General features: G+C 57.1%; 1 protein-coding gene across 1 annotated transcript in view; it reads right to left on the bottom strand.

The window, feature by feature from the left end:
- Positions 1–382: 382 nt before the first annotated feature.
- LOC105483430 (protein kinase cAMP-dependent type I regulatory subunit beta) overlaps positions 383–21,146 on the bottom strand; it is a 192,910-nt gene continuing 172,146 nt past the window's right edge. The window contains 2 exon segments of the mRNA XM_011744336.2: positions 383–1,774; positions 2,671–2,752. Coding sequence (XP_011742638.1) covers positions 1,602–1,774; positions 2,671–2,752 — 255 coding nt within the window. The 3' untranslated portion in view covers positions 383–1,601.

Raw genomic sequence — 21,146 nt, 5'->3', positions numbered from 1 at the left:
CGTGCAGAGACAGGGAGCTGGGCCCCATCCACTTGGCCACACTGGGACACGGCGGTGGGCAGCACAGACCCTCACGTATAGTGACAGTGCTGAAATGAGAATGTCTGGATACACAGGGCTATAGAGGGTGGACAGGTGGTTCCTCCGGCTGGAAGCGGGAGCTGTTGTTTAACGGGTACAGAGTTTCCACTTGGGAAGATGAAAGGGCTGGATGTGGACAGTGGTGATGGCTGCACCACGCTGTGGATAACGCCACTGCACTGGACACTTCAAAGTGGTTAAAATGGTAACTTTTGTGTTATGTGTATTTTAGCACCATAAAGAAAAAGAAAAAGAAAAAAACCCTTATCTACAAAAGACTTCAGACCAAGGCCTCCCGAGCTGGGAAGAGGTACTTCATTGCACATTTAATGGTTCATGCAGCACTCAGAGCAGAGATAAGGTGGGGCGGGCTCACAGGTCCACAGGACACCACAGGCACAGGCGGGACACGGCGAAGTGGCTGGGGCTGGGTGGGGAGGGGCCCCACGCATCGTAACCGCCAGGAGGGGAGGGGCTGCAACGTGTGACCTCGGACCAAGGACAGCCTCCCCGGGACACAAGGGACGGGAGCAACATCGGGTGAACTGCATGGCCTCACTTGTCTTTCGGGGCACCCAGGAGCCCCCTGGGGAGCTTCTCTGCACTGGCCTCACCCCTTTGGGCCTAGCTGGCTCCCATCATCACCGCAGGACCCAAGACGCATTTAAGGGACAAGTCGGTTGGGCGGGTTGGGGAGTGTGGGGCCCGCGGCTGGCTTGACTTCTGCTTTTCCCTAACATCAACTCGCCCTGGGTGGACTTTCTAAGAAAGGTGAGAACAGGCTGCTGGAGTCCCACCAGCCCCTCCCAACGGAACTTCGAGCCCGGCCCCCCTACTGGGGTCTACCTGCGGCCGCGGCCCTGGCTCCCAAGGCAGGAGCCCCGGGTGTCTCGGTGCCTGGCTTCCTCTCCAGTTAGAGGCAAGATCAATCTCACAGCCCAGAGACTCTCCCACTCCGGCATCCGCAGCAGGGCCCCCTGGGGAGGTGGGGGTGCGGTAGGATGTGGTGGGGAGGGTGGGGGCACACATTTGCGGGAGGGGCCTCGACTTCTTTCTTCAGCCTCATCTCCCCTGGGGGGCAGCCCCTTTGACACACTCTTGCCCCCACTCGGACCTCGATCTGGGGGACCTGACCTCACAGGGTCTCCAGGCCCCAGGGGCAACGTCCTGGCCTAGTTCTGGGCAGGACCCATCTTCAAGCATCTCCAGGAGACTGGCAGGCGTGGGATGGGCCCCCCAGGACAAGCCCGCAGAGGCGGCCAGGGAGGTGTGTGGGGAGGAAGCTGGCCTTTCCCTTTCTTGCTCTTGGGATGCGCTTTGTCTGCTTGTCCTTTGATTTGGAAATGCACAAGGTGATTATTTATTCCAAAACGTGACTCCGGGGAAGGGGCAGTCCTCAGGCTGCTGGGACCCAGCCCCACCCGGCCCACACCTCACACGGCGGCTCCCGGGCCCCGACACAGACGAGCACAGCACGGCCACCACAATGGGGAGATGCGGCTGCAGGGTGGGGGCTGCACTCAGACAGTGAGGGAGATGAAGCTGTTGTAACGCTGAATGTTCCTCTTGAGGATCTCGGAGCAGGGCCCCAGCACGCGCTCGAAGCGGGGCCGGTCCAGCTTCACACACTTGAGGGGTCCCCGGGCCACGACGGTGGCCGCCCGGGGCCGGTTCAGCAGCAGCGCAATCTCCCCTGGGAGTGAAGAGAGAGGTCAGGGCCCGGCCTGGGGGCCTGGGGGTCCTGAGGCCGCAGCAGGGAAAGGCTGCACCCAGGACCCAGGAATCGTCTCCCTTTCAAGGGAAGGATGTGCCAGGCATGTTCGAATTTCAAACAAACTTGTAGCATGAGTATAGCCCAAGAACTATTTGGGATATACTTATGCTAATGAATTGTTTTTATCTGAAATTCACATTCAGCTGGGCATTGTCCTGCACTTTTTTGGGCAATCCTGCAAGAATGCCCAGGTGTGCCCAGGCCTCCCTCAGGACCCAGATCCCCAGCTACAGGAATGCCCAGGTGTGCCCAGGCCTCCCTCAGGACCCCAACCCCCAGCTGCAGGAATGCCCACGTGTGCTCAGACCTCCCTCAGGACCCCGACCCCCAGCTACAGGAATGCCCATGTGTGCCTAGGCCTCCCTCAGGACCCCGACCCCCAGCTGCAGGAATGCCCAGGTGTGCCCAGGCCTCCCTCAGGACCCAGACCCCCAGCTACAGGAATGCCCAGGTGTACCCAGGTGTGCCTGGGCCTCCCTCAAGCCCACCCACCCCCAGCTGCGGGAATGCTGGTGGCTGAGGGCTACACTGTGCCCCCTCATCCCAGAAGCAGGAGGCTGCCTCCCCCAAGGTCATGCCCTCTGGGGAACCCCACATCCAGGGCTGGTTGCTCCTGAGGATCCAAGTCTGGCCCTGGAACCTCAATTTGGGGGAACAGGACTGAGCCTTCTGTTGCAGCCACACTGGGGCTCAGCCAAGCCCGGCTACAAGGCCCCACGGAGGCCCCCCAGTAGCTCCTCACCTCCAGGCCCTTCCCAGGACCCCAAAGAAGACTGCCACAGCCGTGCGAGGGAGGGGACACCCACTGGACTCACCGAAGTAGTCAGAGGGCCCGAGGCGCCCCACCTCCACGTACTCCTCACTGGGGGACCGGCGCTGCAGCACGGATGCGGTGCCCTGTGGGTGGAGGAGGAGGGACGTGAGCGCCAGCCAGGCAGGCGCAGGGTGGGACAGACGCGAGGGGTCACCGCCCAAACCCCCACCTCCCACCCGGCTCCTTCCCTCGGAGCCACCAGCACATCCAATGCTGCCGCTTCTCCCCTTCCTGGCACCTGCGGCCAGGGCGTCTGAGCACCGCAGGACCTGCCCAGAGACCGCTGTCCGGCCTGGCCCAGCTCCCATTTTTGTTCAGAAACACAGGCAGCTCCTCAAAATGGAACTCACCGGCCTCCTGCACCTTCACTGAGGCGAGCGGAGGAGCCGGGTGGGGACGCGCTGGGACCTTCCCTGGGCTTCAGTATCTTTGTCACGGGGCTGCCGGGCTCCGAGCTGACCTTGGATCCACTCTCAAGGACTGGGAGCTCATCCAGGCCTCCCCGGGGGAATGGGGCGCTGGCTCAGGGTCACACGCCCACTAAGCACCCCCCTGACCCCCACACGGGGAAGTGGGGAGGGGTCTGCAGGTTGCCCAGATCAAAGATTAACCCAGAGGCCGTGGGCAGAATATCACAGGGCATCCCCGCAGAACGTGCCACGCACAGATCCAGCCTGCGGACGGCGGGGCCAGGGTAGCTAAATGTCCCCTGGACTCTGGTCCCTCCAGGGCCCCAGGTGTGCAAGCCGTGGCCTGGCACAGGGAGAGTGTGGACTGTGTGGCCAGACGGGGCTGCCACGTCACTGTTCCCCACCTGACACTCCCCTTGCCGGGAACCCAGGACTCTTCCCGACACCTACAGTCGCTGTGAAGACACATTAGAGAGGCTTCCTCTGAACAGCCGGGGAAACGGTCCGTTCTCAACACCAGACACCCCCAACAGGTGTTATGAATGTAGCTCTGTGGCTGGCCCTGCCTGCTGTCGGCCTCAGACGCTTCCCAAATTCCACTCTGAGCAGCTCTCTCGGCACCATGCTCTCACCCGTCCCTAGTCTTCGGAGGCAGGGCCCTGTGTCTGCTGCAGAAGTGCACCTGCGTGAGGAAGGTCACCATCCCATTTTACAGCCAGGGAAGCTGAGGCCCAGGAAGGTGGCGGCACCTGCAGCCTGGCCCTCCAGGGCCCAGAGACAGCACCATCCGGGTACCCAGGGACCACGTCCCCACAGCCCCGGCCGACCTGGCAGACCGCGGCCCTCTCAGAGCAGCTGCTCGTGGAGAACGAACACTTCATTTCAAGGTGGGCTCCGTTCACCCCGGCTCACCCAGACCCAGCCTCATCAAATGCCAGCCAGGCTGTGCCTGGGTTAATGAGTAACTCCCCACCTTGCCACAGTCTGGGAGAGACGTGGGTCAGGAGACTCTGCTGGTGCCCGCCATGCCTGGAATCTCCAGGCACCAACTGGCAGCCCCTCTGAGGGCCAGACCCCCGCCCGGGCCCCTGATCTGGCCACGGGACCACTCAGCTCCCAGGCCTCTGCCGTGTTTATGAATCTAGCTGATGGATGAGCTGGATGTGTAAACAAGAGACTGGGCGGCCGAGTGCCGTCACCGTGGGCAGGGGGAGACAGGGAGCGTGCCCCCAGCCAGATGCCCACAGACTCAGACCCCGGGCACCGGAGAGAAGGAAGACTCCTCGGGCCCCCACCCATGGGAACAGCTCCCAGCCCTCCTCGCGGTCCTGGCACTGGCTCAGACCAGTCCCAGGCACAGCTCTGGGCTCTGAGGACCAGGCGGGGGCAGATGGTGGAGGGTGAAACTCGTGGGCTCTGAAGCCACCGGCCCCAGCCTTCCCAGAGGTAAGAACTCTCTGCTTCCTGGTCTTCGAAGCTGTGGCCACTCTGAGAATTCGGTGCAAGAAAATTTGGTTAGACGGCGTCCGGAGCAGTTGGGCCAAGCCCCCACACAGGAGAGCCACTGTGAGCGGCGTTATTTGGACAGCCTTGTCCGGACAAGATGCGGACGGATGCCACTGATGCGCCCTTTGTGCCTTTTTTTTTTTTTTTTTTTTTTTTGATACGGAGTCTTGCTCTGTCGCCCAGGCTGGAGTGCAGTGGCCAGATCTCAGCTCACTGCAAGCTCCGCCTCCCGGGTTCACGCCATTCTCCTGCCTCAGCCTCCCGAGTAGCTGGGACTACAGGCACCCGCCACAACGCCCGGCTAATTTTTTGTATTTTTTAGTAGAGATGGAGTTTCACCGTGTTAGCCAGGCTGGTCTCGATCTCCTGACCTCGTGATTCGCCCGTCTCGGCCTCCCAAAGTGCTGGGATTACAGCCTTTGTGCCATTTCTAACAGCTTTCTGTTTAAGAGCTGGGATTATTTTCCTCTCAGAATCCAGGTGATGAACCTGACGGCCTCTGGTTCACAGGATTACTTGGTGAAACCTGGACGTGGAGCAATGCTCGGGTGCTTTTGACCTCAAATAGCAGAAAACCCAACTTGAGGCTGCTAAGGTCGAATAAAGGCCCACAGATCCCACAGAGTCAGAAGATGGGGGGGCCACGGATCCCACAGATCCCACAGAGCCAGAAGATAGAGGAGGCCACGGATCCCACAGATTCCACAGAGCCAGAAGATGGGGGGCCATGGATCCCACAGAACCAGAAGATGGGGGGACCATGGATCCCACAGAGTCAGAAGATAGGGGAGGTCATGGATCCCACAAAGCCAGAAGATGGGGGGCCAGGGATCCCACAGAGCCAGAAGATGGGGGGCCACGGATCCCACAGAGCCAGAAGATAGAGGAGGGCACGGATCCCACAGAGCCAGAAGATGGGAGGCCACGGATCCCACAGAGCCAGAAGATGGGGGGCCACGGATCCCGCAGAGCCAGAAGATGGGGGGCCACGGATCCCACAGAGCCAGAAGATATGGGAGGGCTCCCAGGCTCATTTCATGGCTTGGAGGTGGCAGGGACCCAGCCTTGCTCTCACCTCCTGCTCTGGGACCTCGGGGAGGTGCAAGGTCCTCAATCAGGTCCCTCACGGTGGCACAGAGGCTGCCATGGCTCCGGGAGTCACCGCAGGCCACCCCCACACCATCAGCAGAGAGAACCTGCCTCTGTCTCCTGCACTTCTCCGCTCAGCAGTGGGAAAAACCATTCCAGAAACTCCTGGAAACCGCCCCTCAATCCTCACTGGCCACAGTGGGTCTCACACTTGCCCTAAGCAGGTTGCTGGGGAATGTGACCCGTGGGACTGGACGTGCCCCGCTCTGGGGAGGGGCTGAGGATCGGGATTCTGCCAGCAAGGAAGAGGCAGGGATGGGTCCGGGGAGCCCCCACGGGGTTGCTGTGCCGACTGTTCCCGGACACGCCACGCTTTGTCCCTTGTCACGCTGTCTGGATGCAAAAGCACACTGGCCGTGCTCGGTCGTCTCCGGAATCCAGTTCTAAGTGGCGGCACTTCCTAGAGGCCATCTGGAAATCAGCGGCATAATGACCACACAGATGATTTTTTAAAATTGGGGACATTCTCATTCTTCACATGCCCTGACAGGAAAGGATGCTTGGATACCTTCAGGTTGGACCCTTCTCTGAGGATCTGGAGAGATGTGGTTTGTAAACCTCTGCCGTCTTTCCCTCCAGCCTGGCCAGGGAGGTAGCTGCTGCACCCTAGACCTTCACACGCCCCCTCTTTCAGGGCCCCTGCACGGTGTAGGGGGCATGAATTTCTCCACTTCGCAGATGGAAGCCCAGAGAGGTTGAGCAACTTGGCCAAGGCCACACAGAGGTGGAGCCAGCCAGAGTCCTGCCGCCTCTACAAGCAGATGACATCTAGCCCCACCGGAAGGCTGCGGCCACCCGTGGTGGTGGCCAGCACACATGGCTCACAGACCCTGTTGCAGGAGGGGTGCTGCGGATTGGCAGAGGGGAGCCAGGGAGGCAGACCCAGGAGGCGTGGGCTTGCAGCCAGGCCCCCCTCCTCGAGGCAAACCCAGGTGCCCCTGCTCCAGGGACTCAGCCAGGTACAAGCTGTCTTCATCCCTCCTGAGCTCATCCCAGCAGCACAGCCCCCTCCAGGCCCCCGTCTCCCTCTTGCATCTGCCCCAGGAGCGGCCAGCACTAATTTCGCTGCAAGGACGCTCAGCTCCTGGCTGTCCCCGAGCTCCCAGGCACCCCCAGGCCCCCCTGCACCCCTGAAGCCTTTGTGAGAACCACCATGAAGCCCCTCACCACAACACCGCTCATGTGGGCGCGTTCCTGCTTCCCACCAAGAGTGACTGGACACCCATCACATGCCGGGCACCGTTTTAGGCCACGGAGGAAACTTCCGGAAACCGACCCCTCAGAGGCACACCAGACGCCACCAAAGCAAACCCGCCAGCCCCCACCCCAGTCACCCCCAAACACAGCTTCACCGAGTTTCCGCTACAATGCAGGTTTGCCCGATGTGAATGCAACCCTGCAACGGGGAGCCTTCAGATAATTAGAAGGGCCTCTGGGGACGTCCAGGAACACAGTCACAAAACGGGATAAAACGCTGTCAATAATGCAGAACAACTTTCCACACGGAGTCATTCTGCTTTTGGAATTTGTATTCTTAGGAGTCACTGCCAAGACGGCCAGCAGGAGCCCCACTGGTGAGGCAAAGGGATCGGTCCCCAAGGCGTCCGTATTCATCCCCCAGGAAGGGGCTGTGGCACCGCTGGATGGGAGGGGCCAAGGCCGGAGGAAGGTGTTCGGTGCCTGTGGATCGGGAACAGATATCCCCCCCGTGCCTCCAGCATGTCGACCCCCTGTCTTTAAGGCCAAGTTCATCCTTTTGCCTTCTCCAAACACACCCAATAGAGCTGTGTCTTGAGCTCAGACGCCATGCTTCTGGAATGGAGAGGGGGACGCTGCCTCTGTCCCTGGGGCCGGGAAAGTCTGGGTCATAAAAGACAAAGGTGCCTCCCCCGGCTCCCGGGGTACTGAAGGGTTTCTGTGCAAAGCCACCGAGTTCACGTGAGCTAAACGCGGCCACTCAGCTGCCCCTTGCCCTCCCACAGCCGACCCCCACCTCTGACCACCCGAGCTAGAGAACCAGACGTGGCCCCTCCCACCCCTGGCCTGGGCTGGGCAGCTTCCATTTCCAACCGGAGTCAGGGAGGAACCGGGAGGAGGGGAGCATGGTCTCCTCGGTGGAGTCTGGTGGCCACGGGACTCCCTCCTCCTGCCCTCTCATCTCCACTGGGATCAGCAGCCAAGGAGGGAAAGAGGCAGGACCCTCGGAGGCCAGCAGACCTGGGTTCAAATCCCCTCCCCACGTCTCAGCCGCATGACACCCATGGCCAGGCTCCTGGTGGAGCCACACGTCAGGAGGCACCTGACACACACAACCACCGCTTCTCAAGAAAGGGAGACATTTCTCTGTTCTTCCCACCATACTGTTGCAGGGACTATTTGTTACAGCAGCTCGGCCTCTCTCCCTACCTGATACGCCTGCACACTGACGGTGGTGACAGTCCCCATCCTGTGCCTGCCCACCCGTGGGCATCTGTGCCAGATGCCTGAGTCCAAGAGCAGAAAGACAGGGAACAGCAGAGGAAGGAGACACAGGACGGACATGGACCAGGAGGGGTAGGGGTGCCGACCTCCAGCTGGCAGAATCCAGCACTCCCACGACATGGGCAGCTGCCGCAACCACCGCGAGCCCTCAGTTTCCGGGAGGCCCAGCTTGAGACGCGCCACAGTCTCTCAAGCCGTCGAAAGCTCTGGAAATAAACGCTCCTGTCCAACTCTACTTCCCAGACTGCCGCAAGGCAGCACAGACGCTCTCAGGAGGATTGAGAGTCTGGGTTTTTTTGGGCTGGAAAAACATCCTTGCCAAAACTCTAGGTCACACTCCCCAAATTTTCTCACTTATTGATTCTAACCCGACTCTAAAAATAACCCAGTGGCACAAACCTGGGAGGAGACACCACAGAACGTCCTGCCCTGGCTGTTTAATCCTGTCCTGGCCGTTTTGTTCTGTCCTGGCCATTTTGTCCTGCCCTGGCCATTTTGTCCGCAGCAGGGGAATCACAAAGGATTCATTTTCCTTGCAACTATTTTTATTTTTTAAAATTTCCTGCAAAATCAGGTCAGACATGGTGGCTCATGCCCATAATCCCAGCACTTTGGGATGCCGAGGTGGGAGGATAGCTTGAGGCCAGGAGTTTGAGACCAGCCTGGGCAACACAGCAAGATCCCATCTCTTAAAAAAAGAAAAAAACACAAAGATGCTGGGGTGTGCTGGCACCTGCCTGTAGTCCCAGCTACTCAGGAGGCTGAGGTTCAAGGATCACTTGAGCCCAGGAGGTCGAGGCTGCAGTGAGCTGTGATTGTGCCACCAGACTCCAGCCTGGGTGACAGAGCGAGACCCTGTCTCAGGGAAAAAAAAAAAAAAAAGAAAAAGAAGAATGAGGAGGAGGAGGAGAAGGAAGGATGAGGAAGGAGGAAGAAGGAAGAAGAAAGAAGAAAGAAGAAGGAAGAGGAGGAGGAGGAGGAAGGAGGAGGAAGAAGGAAGAAGGAAGAAGAAGGAGGAAGAAGGAAGAAGAAAGAAGACAATTAAAATTTCCTATAAAATCGAAACCAAAATCAACTTTTTGATTTTCTACAATGGGCAGGTATGATTTTGATCAGAAGGAAGACCAGGCCAGGCGTGCTAGCTCACTCCTATAATCCCAGCATTCTGGGAGGCCGAGGTGGGCAGATCACCTGAAGTCAGGAGTTGGAGGCCCGCCTGGCCAACATGGTGAAACCCCATCTCTACTAAAAATACAAAAATTAGCTGGGCATGGTGCATGCCTGTAATCCCCCCCAGCTACTGGGGAGGCTGAGGCAGGAGGATTGAATGAACCCCAGAGGTGGAGGTTGCAGTGAGCCGAGATCGCGCCACTGCACTCTAGCCTGGGCAACAAGAGAGAAAGTCCATCTCAAAAAAAAAAAAAGAAAAGAAAAAAAAAAGGAAGCAAGAAGGAAGAAGAAGAAGAAGGAAAACCAGCCAAGGTCTTAGCATCAGCCCCCTTGGAAGGGGTCCCGGCTTCCTGTCCCTTGTCACAGCCCCTCTTGCCCGGCCATGAGCCTCCAACGCTTCTTCGGTTCAGAGTTCAGTCGGATCACAGAACTGGGGGCAGACGGGGAGACAGGGTCCCTCCCCTTGGAGCCAGTGCTCCAGGGAGAACCTGGTGCCACAGGCGTAGACGGCGGCCCTGTCCCAGCCAGGTTCCCGTGGACACAGACCACTGGCCTTCCTCAGAGCTGCCGAGGCATCTCCCTTTTGTTTATTCTTCCAGGCACGCCTTCGGTCACTTGTCCACTGCATTAGGGCTGGGACTACAGCTGTGAATGAGGAGGCCACATCCCTGCCCGGACCAGGACTCGGCATCCGGAGGGGAGGCAGACGCAACCCCACAAGGCTACAGGTGCCTGATGCCAGGAGAGTTGAGATCAGTCCAGGGGGCGGCCAGTGAAGGCCCAGCCACCAGCAAAGTGACCTCTGAGCTGAGACCTCAAGGGCAGGAGGAGCCAGCCGGAGAAGACCTGGGGTCTGCGTCCCAGGCCGAGAGAGGGGCTGGTTTCACGGCTGGGAGGAGAAGAGGCTGGAGCAGGGGGCAGGGCCAGGACGGCGGCTCAGGGCAGTCAGCAGGGGCCTACTCCATCTCAGGGCTAGTGGTCACACTTTCTCATGCCTGGCAGGAGCCCTGAGGGGTACAGGAATGGCTCCCCAATATACGAGGACCCTGATCTGGGGCGGATGCCAGGGAGGCACCAGAGCCCAAGCCCACTGTGCTCACAGTCCAGACCAGAGACCGTCTGGACGCCCCCCGGGAGGAGACACGCGAGGACGCCCATCTCTTCCTATGTGGGACGTCACACGTGTGTGCAGGCAGTGAGCCGGAGTCCTGAAGCACACTGTCGAGTCAGGGAGGCCAGGAAAAGGCCTACACACCCCAAGTCCCTTACGTGAAGTTCTACGAGAGGCAAATATATTCATTTTATTTAAATAAATATTTTAGGCTGGGCACGGTGGCTCACACCTGTAATCCCAATGCTTTGGGAGGCCAAGGAAGGAGGATTCCTTGAGCCCAGGAGTTCGAGGTCAGCCTGGGCAACATGGCAAGACCCCATCTCTATAAAAAGTAAATTAGCTGGGCGTGGTGGTGCTGGTGGTCCCAGCTACTCAGCAGGCTGAGGCAGGAGGATCACTGCAGCCCAGGAGTCTGAGGTCAGCCCACAACATGGCGAGACCCCATCTCTACAAAAAGTAAATTAGCTGGGAGTGGTGGTGCCTGTGGTCCCAGCTACTCAGCAGGCTGAGGCAGGAGGATCACTACAGCCCAGGAGTTGGAGACCAGCCTGGCTGGCAAAGCAGGACTCTGTCTCTAATAATGACATGGTTAGGCTGTGTCCCCACCCAAATCTCATCTTGAATTGTGGCTCCCATAATCCCCACATGTTGTGGGTGGGACCCAGGGGGCGGTAACTGAATCATGGCAGGGGGTGGCAGTTTTATAAGGGGCTTTCCCCGCTTTGCTTAGCTTTCATTCTCTTTCCTGCTGTCCTGTGAAGAGGTGCCTTCCACCATGATTGTAAGTTTCCTGAGGCCTCCCCAGCCAGGCAGAATCACAAGCGATTCAACCTTTTTTCTTTATAAATTAACCAGTCCCAGGTATTTCTTCATAGCAGTATGAGAATAAACTAATACAAAGAATAGTAATACTACTAAAAATACTTTAAATGAAACTTAGTGTCACTCCCATAAATGGAAACTGCCATCCCTTTCCATAAATTAAAAAGTAACTAAAAGATTAAGCACAGCTAGGCAGGAGCTGGAAACGTGTTCAACACACAAGCTCAACCCAGGCTTCCTCCTGGCCAGAACAAATGGGACTGAGGAGGCTCCTGTCCTGCACGTTGGGCCGGGCCATCGGCACCAAAATCGAGCTGCAAACCAAGAGTCGAAGAGTCTGGGTCCAGCCCCAGCTCTGCAATGCGCCAGCCAGTCTCAGGCAAGGCCCGTAACTTCTCCAGCCTCAGCTGCCTCATCTGTTAAATGGGACACCACCAACCAATGTTACAGAGCAGCGGTGAGGCCGAGTTACCAGCTCGTCCAACGAGACAGTCATCACGAGGGCTGCGACCGTGAGTGAACCTGAGTGGACAGACACCAAATGCCTTCTCAGAGCCACAGTGGCCATAACACATTCCTCCCTCCAGTGAGACTCCTCAGAGCCTGGACAATTCAGCCTCACTCCAGTGCCTTCATGTTTCCTGTGCACACACTGCCTGCCTGTGCGCTTCTGGACTTAGGCAGAAGCAGAATCCTACACATATGCACACACACGTGAACACACACACAGATGCACACTTGTGCACGCAAACACCTGCACACACACACACCAGTGCACACACACATTGGTACATACATACATGCTCACACACCCCACACACAGGCAAACACAAGCACAGGTGCACACACACCTATGCACACATGCACAAACAGGCACATACACACTTATGCTCACACACATTGGTACATACATACATGCACACACACTCCACACCCATGCAAACACAAGCACAGGCGCACACACGAACAGGTACACACACACCTGTGCACAAAGGCACATGCCTATGCACACACACCTGTGCACACACACCTCTGCACACGTGTACAAACACACACACGCATGCCTGTGCACACACACCTCTGCACACACACCTGTGCACACACACCTCTGCACACACAGGCACACACAAACACACGCATGCATGCCTGTGCACACACACCTCTGCACACAGGCACACACACCTGTGCACACACACACACAGGCACACATGCACACATCACACAGATGGAACCAGCCCCCACCTATAAAGCACTCCCAGGTAACTCTGTGATTTCTCCTGAATAAACCGCATGGATGTATTTTTATGTTTTTTTAAGCAATTGTTGGAATAACTGTGTTTTCCACACGGAAGGCAATTTCACTCAAAGCTCCCTTCCACCCAAATCCCTTTCTGCTCCCTCAGGCGGTGACTCCTCGGAGCACTTCTGAGCTGTGCGCGGCTCCGGGTGTCTTGGAGGTGGCCAAGCTGCTCCTCCGCTGTTTGTTTCGGGAGCCTGAGCCACTTCCCTGCAATCGTCCCCTGACCGCTCCTCAGGCCCGGCCGGCTGAGACGGCGCTGATGTACGTCACACACCCTGGGCTGCAAACTGTCCTCAGAACAACAGTGAAAACACACTTCGGCGGGTGAGCTGCCCAAGGTCAGCTCCTGTGCCAACGTTTAATGGATCATCCATGAGGTCTGGGGCCCGGCAAAGCCACGGCCCAGCAGCTTCTGTGGGAAAACAGGCCGTTCCCGCGGATGTCGGCGCCAGGGCTTGGGGCGGGAACAGGTGCAGGGCTGTGTCCACCCCCGCCTGCATGCCAGAGTGAGGCAGGCCTGGCCCCGTGTGAGAAGAGCCTTCCCTTCTGCAAACCCAGTTATTCCCTCGGTTCTCTCTGCAGCCAGGCACTGTCCATCCTGGGACCTACGTGGCTGTCGTGGAAGCCCCCGTGGGTGCTCCTGGTGCGGCCGGTGGGGGCGAGATGCCTGTCGCTGTGCCAGCTCCCACAGTTAGGCGAGAAGCATGGAAGGAGAGGGGCATGGCTGCCCAGGCCCTGCCCTCAATGCCCTTCCATGGCCCTGCCCTCAATGCCCTTCCGTGGCCCAGTTACTCCCCACCATCTGTGTGGGAGTCTCTGCAGCTTCCGGGGAACCAGGGCGAGCACAGGCCCCGAGCTACAGAGGCTCCGGCTGCCTGCCAGGCGGGGAGGTGGGGGCAGCCATTCCTGCTCCAGCCCCAGGTGCCTCTCGTGGGGGGGCGGGCATGGGAGCTCACTGCCTGTCACAGCCCTGCCTGAGGTTCGTGTGGCTTCAACCCCAAGTGTCCAAGTGAGGGCCCTGTCGCCTCCAGCTCCACAGGCACAGCCCAGCTCTTCGCCTGCCCCAGTTAGGCGTCTCTGTTCAAAGGACTCCTCCCAGATGATGGTAGACACCTCCCTCGGCCTCACCTCCCAGCCAGGGGTCACCAGCACTGAGGATTCTGCCCCCTGCAGAGCCTGGAATGCATCCCTTCCAGCCCTCTCCACCAGGCCTGCACCGATCACCTGCAGGTGGGCCAAGCCCTGGCCTCCAGGGCCTCACACCCTTTCCTCCATCACTGCCCCTCCATCCGCCTGGTCACACCAGGTTCCAGAAAGAGCTCTAAAAGGGTCTGTTTCACACACAGATCACAACCAATCTGCCCATCACAGCTTCTCGGCCAGCAGCATTTCATCTTCCCTCCAGTTGTTATCTTCCTCCCTGGATCTTCTTTGCAAGGCCTTGAGGTCCATGCCCCCTAACCATGACTGCCCCCAGCCATGCTGACCCCCAGCCAGGATGCCCTGACCCCATTTGAGATGCCCAGACCCCAGCGGAGATGCCCAGACCCCAGCGAAGATGCCCAGACCCCAGCGGAGATGCCCAGACCCCAGCGGAGATGCCCTGACCCCAGCTGAGATGCCCAGACCCCAGCGGAGATGCCCAGACCCCAGCGGAGATACCCTGACCCCAGCGGAGATGCCCAGACCCCAGCAGAGATACCCTGAGCCCAGCAGAGATAACCTGACCCCAGCAGAGATACCCTGACCCCAGCGGAGATGCCCAGACCCCAGCGGAGATACCCTGACCCCAGCAGAGATACCCTGACCCCAGCGGAGATGCCCAGACCCCAGCGGAGATACCCTGACCCCAGCAGAGATACCCTGACCCCAGCGGAGATGCCCTGACCCCAGCAGAGATACCCTGACCCCAGCGGAGATGCCCTGACCCCAGTGGAGATGCCCTGACCCCAGCGGAGATGCCCAGACCCCAGCGGAGATGCCCTGACCCAGCTGAGATACCCTGACCCCAGTGGAGATGCCCTGACCCCAGCTGAGATACCCTGACCCCAGCGGAGATGCCCTGACCCAGCTGAGATACCCTGACCCCAGCGGAGATGCCCAGACCCCAGCGGAGATGCCCTGACCCCAGCTGAGATACCCTGACCCCAGCGGAGATGCCCTGACCCAGCTGAGATACCCAGACCCCAGCGGAGATGCCCTGACCCCAGTGGAGATGCCCAGACCCCAGAGGAGATACCCAGACCCCAGCGGAGATGCCCTGACCCCAGCGGAGATGCCCAGACCCCAGAGGAGATGCCCTGTCCCAGCTGAGATGCCCAGACCCCAGCGGAGATGCCCCGACCCCAGCTGAGATACCCTGACCCCAGCGGAGATGCCCTGACCCAGTGGAGATGCCCAGACCCCAGCTGAGATGCCCTGACCCAGCTGAGATGCCCTGACCCAGCTGAGATACCCTGACCCCAGTGGAGAAGTCCTGACCCCAGCTGAGATGCCCAGACCCCAGCGGAGATGCCCTGACCCCAGCTGAGATACCCTGACCCCAGCAAGATGCCCAGACCCCAGTTGAGATGCCCTGACCCCAGCAGAGATGCCCTGACTCAGCGGAGATGCCCTGACCCCAGCTGAGATGCCCTGACCCCAGTGGAGATGTCCTGACCCCAGCTGAGATGCCCAGACCCCAGTCTGCCATTTCAGCTGTCGCTTTTTCAGCCAAGTCTCAATCTTTGGATGAAGAGACATTGAGTCCTTCCAGGTACTGACTAGGGTGCTGGACACCAGACACCTAATGAGTGCTGATGAAATCTCCACTGTGACTTCGCAGCAACCCTGACTCTATCCACACACCAGCACCTCTCATCCCAGGAGAGCCTGGGCCTGGAATGGACACAGCTTCTGCTTCCTGGGATCAAACATGCTCCCAGCCCTCCAGGCAGCCACCCAGGGCAGGTGCAGGTGGGCAGGCGCCTGGACCCAACCCGGAGCTGATGCCCCATGCCCTCGGCCCCCACTCTGAGGGTCCTCTGAGAGCACCTGCCAGGTCAGGCTGCACGTCCGCCCCAGGACTCCCCTCCATGGGATACCCCAGTTTTCTTTTCCAATGAGCCTGAAAACCCTCCACAGTCTGCGTCTGCAGACACCATTCCCTCTGCCAGAAGGAAGAGGAAAGGAAGGGGTGCCACTGCTGAGAGCCCAGGCTGTGCGCTGTCCACTCAGCAGGTGTCCAACAGCCCCCTGGCTTGGGTGGGCCAAGACCCACAACGTCCCAACCCCAGAGGGCCCCAAGCTGCTCCAGCCTCTGCAGCCTCTGCACGCTGTGTGTGTGGGCATGCATGAGTGTATGCACGTGTGAATGTGTGCACAGGTGTGTGTGTGTGTTATTGTGTGCACAGGTATGTGTATGCATTGATGTCTGTGTGCATGTGTGTATGCACAGGAGTCCAGTGAGTATGTGTGCATGTGTGCATACGTGCATGTCTGTGCAGTGTGTGTGCATGGGTCTGTGTGCACTATGTATGTGTGTGTGCTCAGGTGTGCCTGCATGCATGTCTATGTGTACGTGTGTGTGTGCATTGTGTATGTACGTGTGTGGGCATGTATGCACACATGCATATCTGTGCAGTGTGCAAGTGTGTGTGCATGGGTCTGTGTGGACTATGTACGTGTGTGTGCTCAGGTGTGCATGCATGCATGTCTGTGTACGTGTGTGTGCATGGGTTTGTGTGCACTCTGTATGTACGTGTGTGCTCAGGTGTGCATGCATGCATGTCTGTGTGTACACGTATGTGTGTGCATGGGTCTGTGTGCACTATGTATGTAGATGTGCATGTGCACATACATGCATATCTGTGCAGTGTGCAAGTGTGTGTGCATGGGTCTGTGTGGACTATGTACGTGTGCGTGCTCAGGTGTGCATGCATGCATGTCTGTGTACGTGTGTGTGCATGGCTCTCTGTGGACTATGTATGTGTGTGCGCTCAGGTGTGCATGCATGCATGTCTGTGTGTGTGCATGGGTCTGTGTGCACTATGTAGGTACATGTGTGTGCTCAGGTATGCGTGCATGCATGTCTGTGTGTGTGTCTGCATGGGTCTGTGTGCACTGTGCATGGGTCTGTGTGCACTGTGTAGGTACATGTGTGTGCTCAGGTGTGCATGCATGCATGTCTGTGTGTGTGCACGGGTATGTGTGTGTGCAGGTGTGTTAACTGTTACGAGTATATATGTGTGGGTGTATGCACAGGTGTGGACGTGTGCAGGTGTCCATGTGTCCATGGGTCAGTGAGCATGGGTGTGTGGACAGGCGTGTGTGTCAGTGTGGGGTGTGCATGGGTCAGGGTGTGCACAGGCATGCATGTGTGTGCACTGAGATGTGTGTACATGTGTGTGCACAGGTGTGCCTGTGTGTGTCCATGTGCGCATGGATCAGTGTGTGTGCATGGGTTGTGGGTGCGTATATGTGTATGTGTGTGCATTGGTGTGCACGAGTGCACACTTGCTGATTATGTTCTAAAGAGGCAGAAAGCACTTTCGAGCCTGGCCCAGCTCCAGCCTCCTCCATTAACAATTCAGCAGCCCTCCTCTGCCCGCTCCCCACTTCCTGTTCTGATCCTGGTGTTCCCGAAGGGTCTCCTCCCTCCCTGTTCAGTTTCCCCACAGAGATCATAACCCATGCGGCCACCACCCCATCATTCTGGACCTGCCCCTCAGCCCAGTGGGCCCCTCTGGGTCCAGCCAGAGCCGTGGCTCCTGGACACCCCTGTGGGAACCTGAGACTTGGAATCTGGACCCATGGGAGGTGGGTGGGACACATGCCACCGCCCCCAGCGTCAGCCCTCCTCCCAGGTCCTGAGCCAGCCTCAGGCCTCCTCCCAGGTCCTCCCGTGGCTCCGTGGCGAGCCTCAACATCCACCCTGGCTCCCTCTGGAAGGACTCTGTGTTCCCAGCAATCCTGGCCCTGTCTCCATGGCTCGAAGCTTTCCACCGCCTTCCAGGCAAGCCCACATCCTCTCCATGTGGGCAGTCACACACTCAGGTCCCCACCCCACCGCACTCAGGCCCTCGACTCCAGCAACAGTGACACCTCTGTACCTCTGCACACACTGCTCCCTCAGCCTGGAGGGGCATTCCTAGGACTCTTCCTGCAGCACTCCCAGAAACTGCCTGGGGTGCCAGCACTGACTCTGGCAGTGCCCAGATGCATCTACAAATCCTCACAGCTCAGGGGTAGTGGGATCTGCCAGCCAGACCGACACGCCCAGGGCCCAGGGCACTGGCCCCTGAAAGCACTTTCAGAGTGAACTCCTGAGACAAGCATGTCAGCTTCGGAGACAGGAAGTGTTGCAGGTGGATGCCCCTCAACCCTGCATCTGGGAGGGGAGCCCAGGGGTATTTTTCCACCGTCCCTGAGTGGAGATTTATGGAGCTGCCCGTCCTGGGAGCCACTGTCTGGGAACCCAGGAGTGACAAGTGACAGGTGTTTGTATTCACCTGCCTGGTGGCTTCCTGAGCTTCCACCCAAGGAGGGGTGATTTGAATTTGCTCAGCCAGGACCGGAAGGAGGGTAAACCTAACCACACACTTCATTTCATTCCTTCAGGGTTTCACAGGAGGTGGGAATAAGACCGGAATAATTCCAACAGATGCTCCGACCATCCCTCATGGACCACATGCACTCTTGGATGCTGAAGAGCCGGCTGGGGTCTGGGGCAGCCTTTAGGGGTTCTTGGGGTCCCAAAAGGTGTCCAGGTTGGATGTCTCCAGGAGCAGATCTTTCTGGAAATCTGGGACACCAAGGGGGAGCACAAATGCTGGTCTTACTACTAAGCAATGTGTCCCTCAGATCCAAAGGACAGCAGGTGACCTGGGTGCAGCCACAGCCAGCTGCCACCCCTGGAGTCCCTCATGAAGCACTCAGGGCAGAATGCATTGCTGCCTCAGCCCCCTTCAAAGCCCAGGCCCAACACTGCACCAGCTCCTCGGATACTGCCCGTCTGCCCAGGGAGAGTCTCATGCTCAGAGAGGCTATAAATACATGCAAGACAGTCAAGAGTTTCCATCGCCAACCAGAACAGCTGACCAAAAGGTGAAAGAAACCTCCCATGGCAGCAAATTAATTGATTTTTATCTTGCCTGAATTGCTGTTTAAAACTGGTCTGGTGATTGTGGGGAGTTTCCGAAGGACTCAGCAGGACCAATGAGGCACATGGGACGTTTTCTGGGCCCCTGCACAGCTGCGGTGCTTGACTGCAGTAGCTTGGGCTCCCTGAGGGTCTGGACTTCAGACTTGGCTCAGCTGGGTGGCTGAGGACATGCTACCTCACTTCTCCAAGCCTCAGTTTCCCCACTGTAAAATAAAATAAACTTATCCAGAATCCACCAGGTTCTGGGGAGATTTAGGCAAGGATGTGGGTACCCCTGGAACACTACCAGGGCTTTACCTCTGCAAAAGGCTGGGGGTTATCAGCTGGTGAGGTCTGAACTCATGGAATTTTCCTCTCAGTGTGTTTTTCTCATCGGACAAATTGGGAGAATAATAGTCTTTACCTTGCAGACTCATAAGGATTAAATGAGTTAAATATGGAAATGTTTGAGACAGAGTAAGAGCTAAAACAGTGTTAGTCACCACCACCACCACCTTTATCATTGCCATTACTATCATCACCACCATTATCACTATCACCATCATCACCATCCTCACCATTACCTTCATCACCACCACCTTCACCATATCATCACCACCTCCACCATCACCACCACCACCATCATCACCATCACCACAACCACCATGGCCATCTTCACCATGACCATCATGATCATCATCACTATCATCACCTTCATTATCACCATGACATCATCATCACCATCTTCACCAACTCATCATCACCTTCATCACCATCATCATCACCATATTCACCATTTTGTCACCTCATCACCTCCACCAGCATCACCACCTCCACCATCATTATCACCATCACTACCATCACCATCACCACAACCATCATCACCGTCTTCACCATGACCATCATCATATCACCTTCATCATCACCATCATGATCATCACCACCACCATCATCGCCTCTACCATCACCATCACCACCTCCACCATCATTGTCACCATCACCACCATCATCACCATCACCACAACCACCATGGCCATCTTCACCATGACCATCATGACCACCACTACCATCACCTTCATCATCACCACGACATCACCATCGCCACCAACTCATCTTCACCAACTCATCACCACCATCATCACCACCATATTTACCATTTCATCACCTCATCACCTCCACCATCATCACCACCACCACCACCATCATTATCACCATCACCACCAACATCACCATCACCATAACCATCATCGTCTTCACCAGGATCATCATCATCATCCTCACTATCATCACCGTCACCATCATGATCACCACCACCATCATCACCACCACCATCACCATCGCCTCCACCATCACCATCATTATCACCTTCACCATCACCATTATCACCATTACCTTCATCACCATTGTTATTACATCACCTTCATCACTATCATCGTCACCATCATCCAGCACCTTGATCACCATCGTAACCTTCATCACCATCACCTTCATCATCACCATCACCTTCATCATCACCACCATCATCACTATCACATTATCATCACCATCTTCACCATCTCATCACCTCCACCATCATTATCACCATCACCACCACCATCATCACCATTTTCACCATGACCATCATGATCATTACCTTCATCATCACCATCATCTTCACCATTATCAACACCACCATCACCTCCCACCATCACTATCACTGTCATCCCCTTCACCATCACCATTATCACCATTACCTTCATCACCATTGTTATCACATCACCTTCATCATCATCACCATCATCAACACTATCACCATCATCACCATCACCTTCATCATAACCATCATCACTATCACCATCACCATCACCTTCATCATCACTATCACCGTCGTCACCATCACCTCCATCATCACCATCATCACTATCACCTCATCATCATCACCATCACCTTCATCATCATAACCATCACCATCACCTCCATCATCACTATCACCATCACCATCACATCACCTTCATCATCACCACCTTCACCATATTATCACCTCCACCATCACCACCATCACCATCATCATCACCATTACCTCCATCATCACCATCATCACTATCACCATCATCACTATCATCACTATCACCATCACCTCCATCATCATCACCTCCATCATCACCATCACCATCATCACTATCACCATCATCATCACCATCATCACTATCATCACTATCACCATCATCATCACCATCACCTCCATCATCATCACCATCACCTCCATCATCACCATCACCATCATCATCACTATCACCATCATCTCCATCACCATCATCACCATCATCATCACCATCAGCGGCAGCAGCAGCAAAATAAAAAACAGGCTTGGCTGGATAAACACGATGTGGGCCATTCAAACAATGGAATATTAGCCTTGAAAAGG

Source organism: Macaca nemestrina, chromosome 4 (genome assembly GCF_043159975.1).
Source record: "Macaca nemestrina isolate mMacNem1 chromosome 4, mMacNem.hap1, whole genome shotgun sequence".
Classification (NCBI taxonomy): Eukaryota; Metazoa; Chordata; class Mammalia; order Primates; family Cercopithecidae; genus Macaca; species Macaca nemestrina.
The sequence above is the reverse complement of the archived record's forward strand: the minus strand, read 5'-3'. Positions and strand labels throughout refer to the sequence as shown.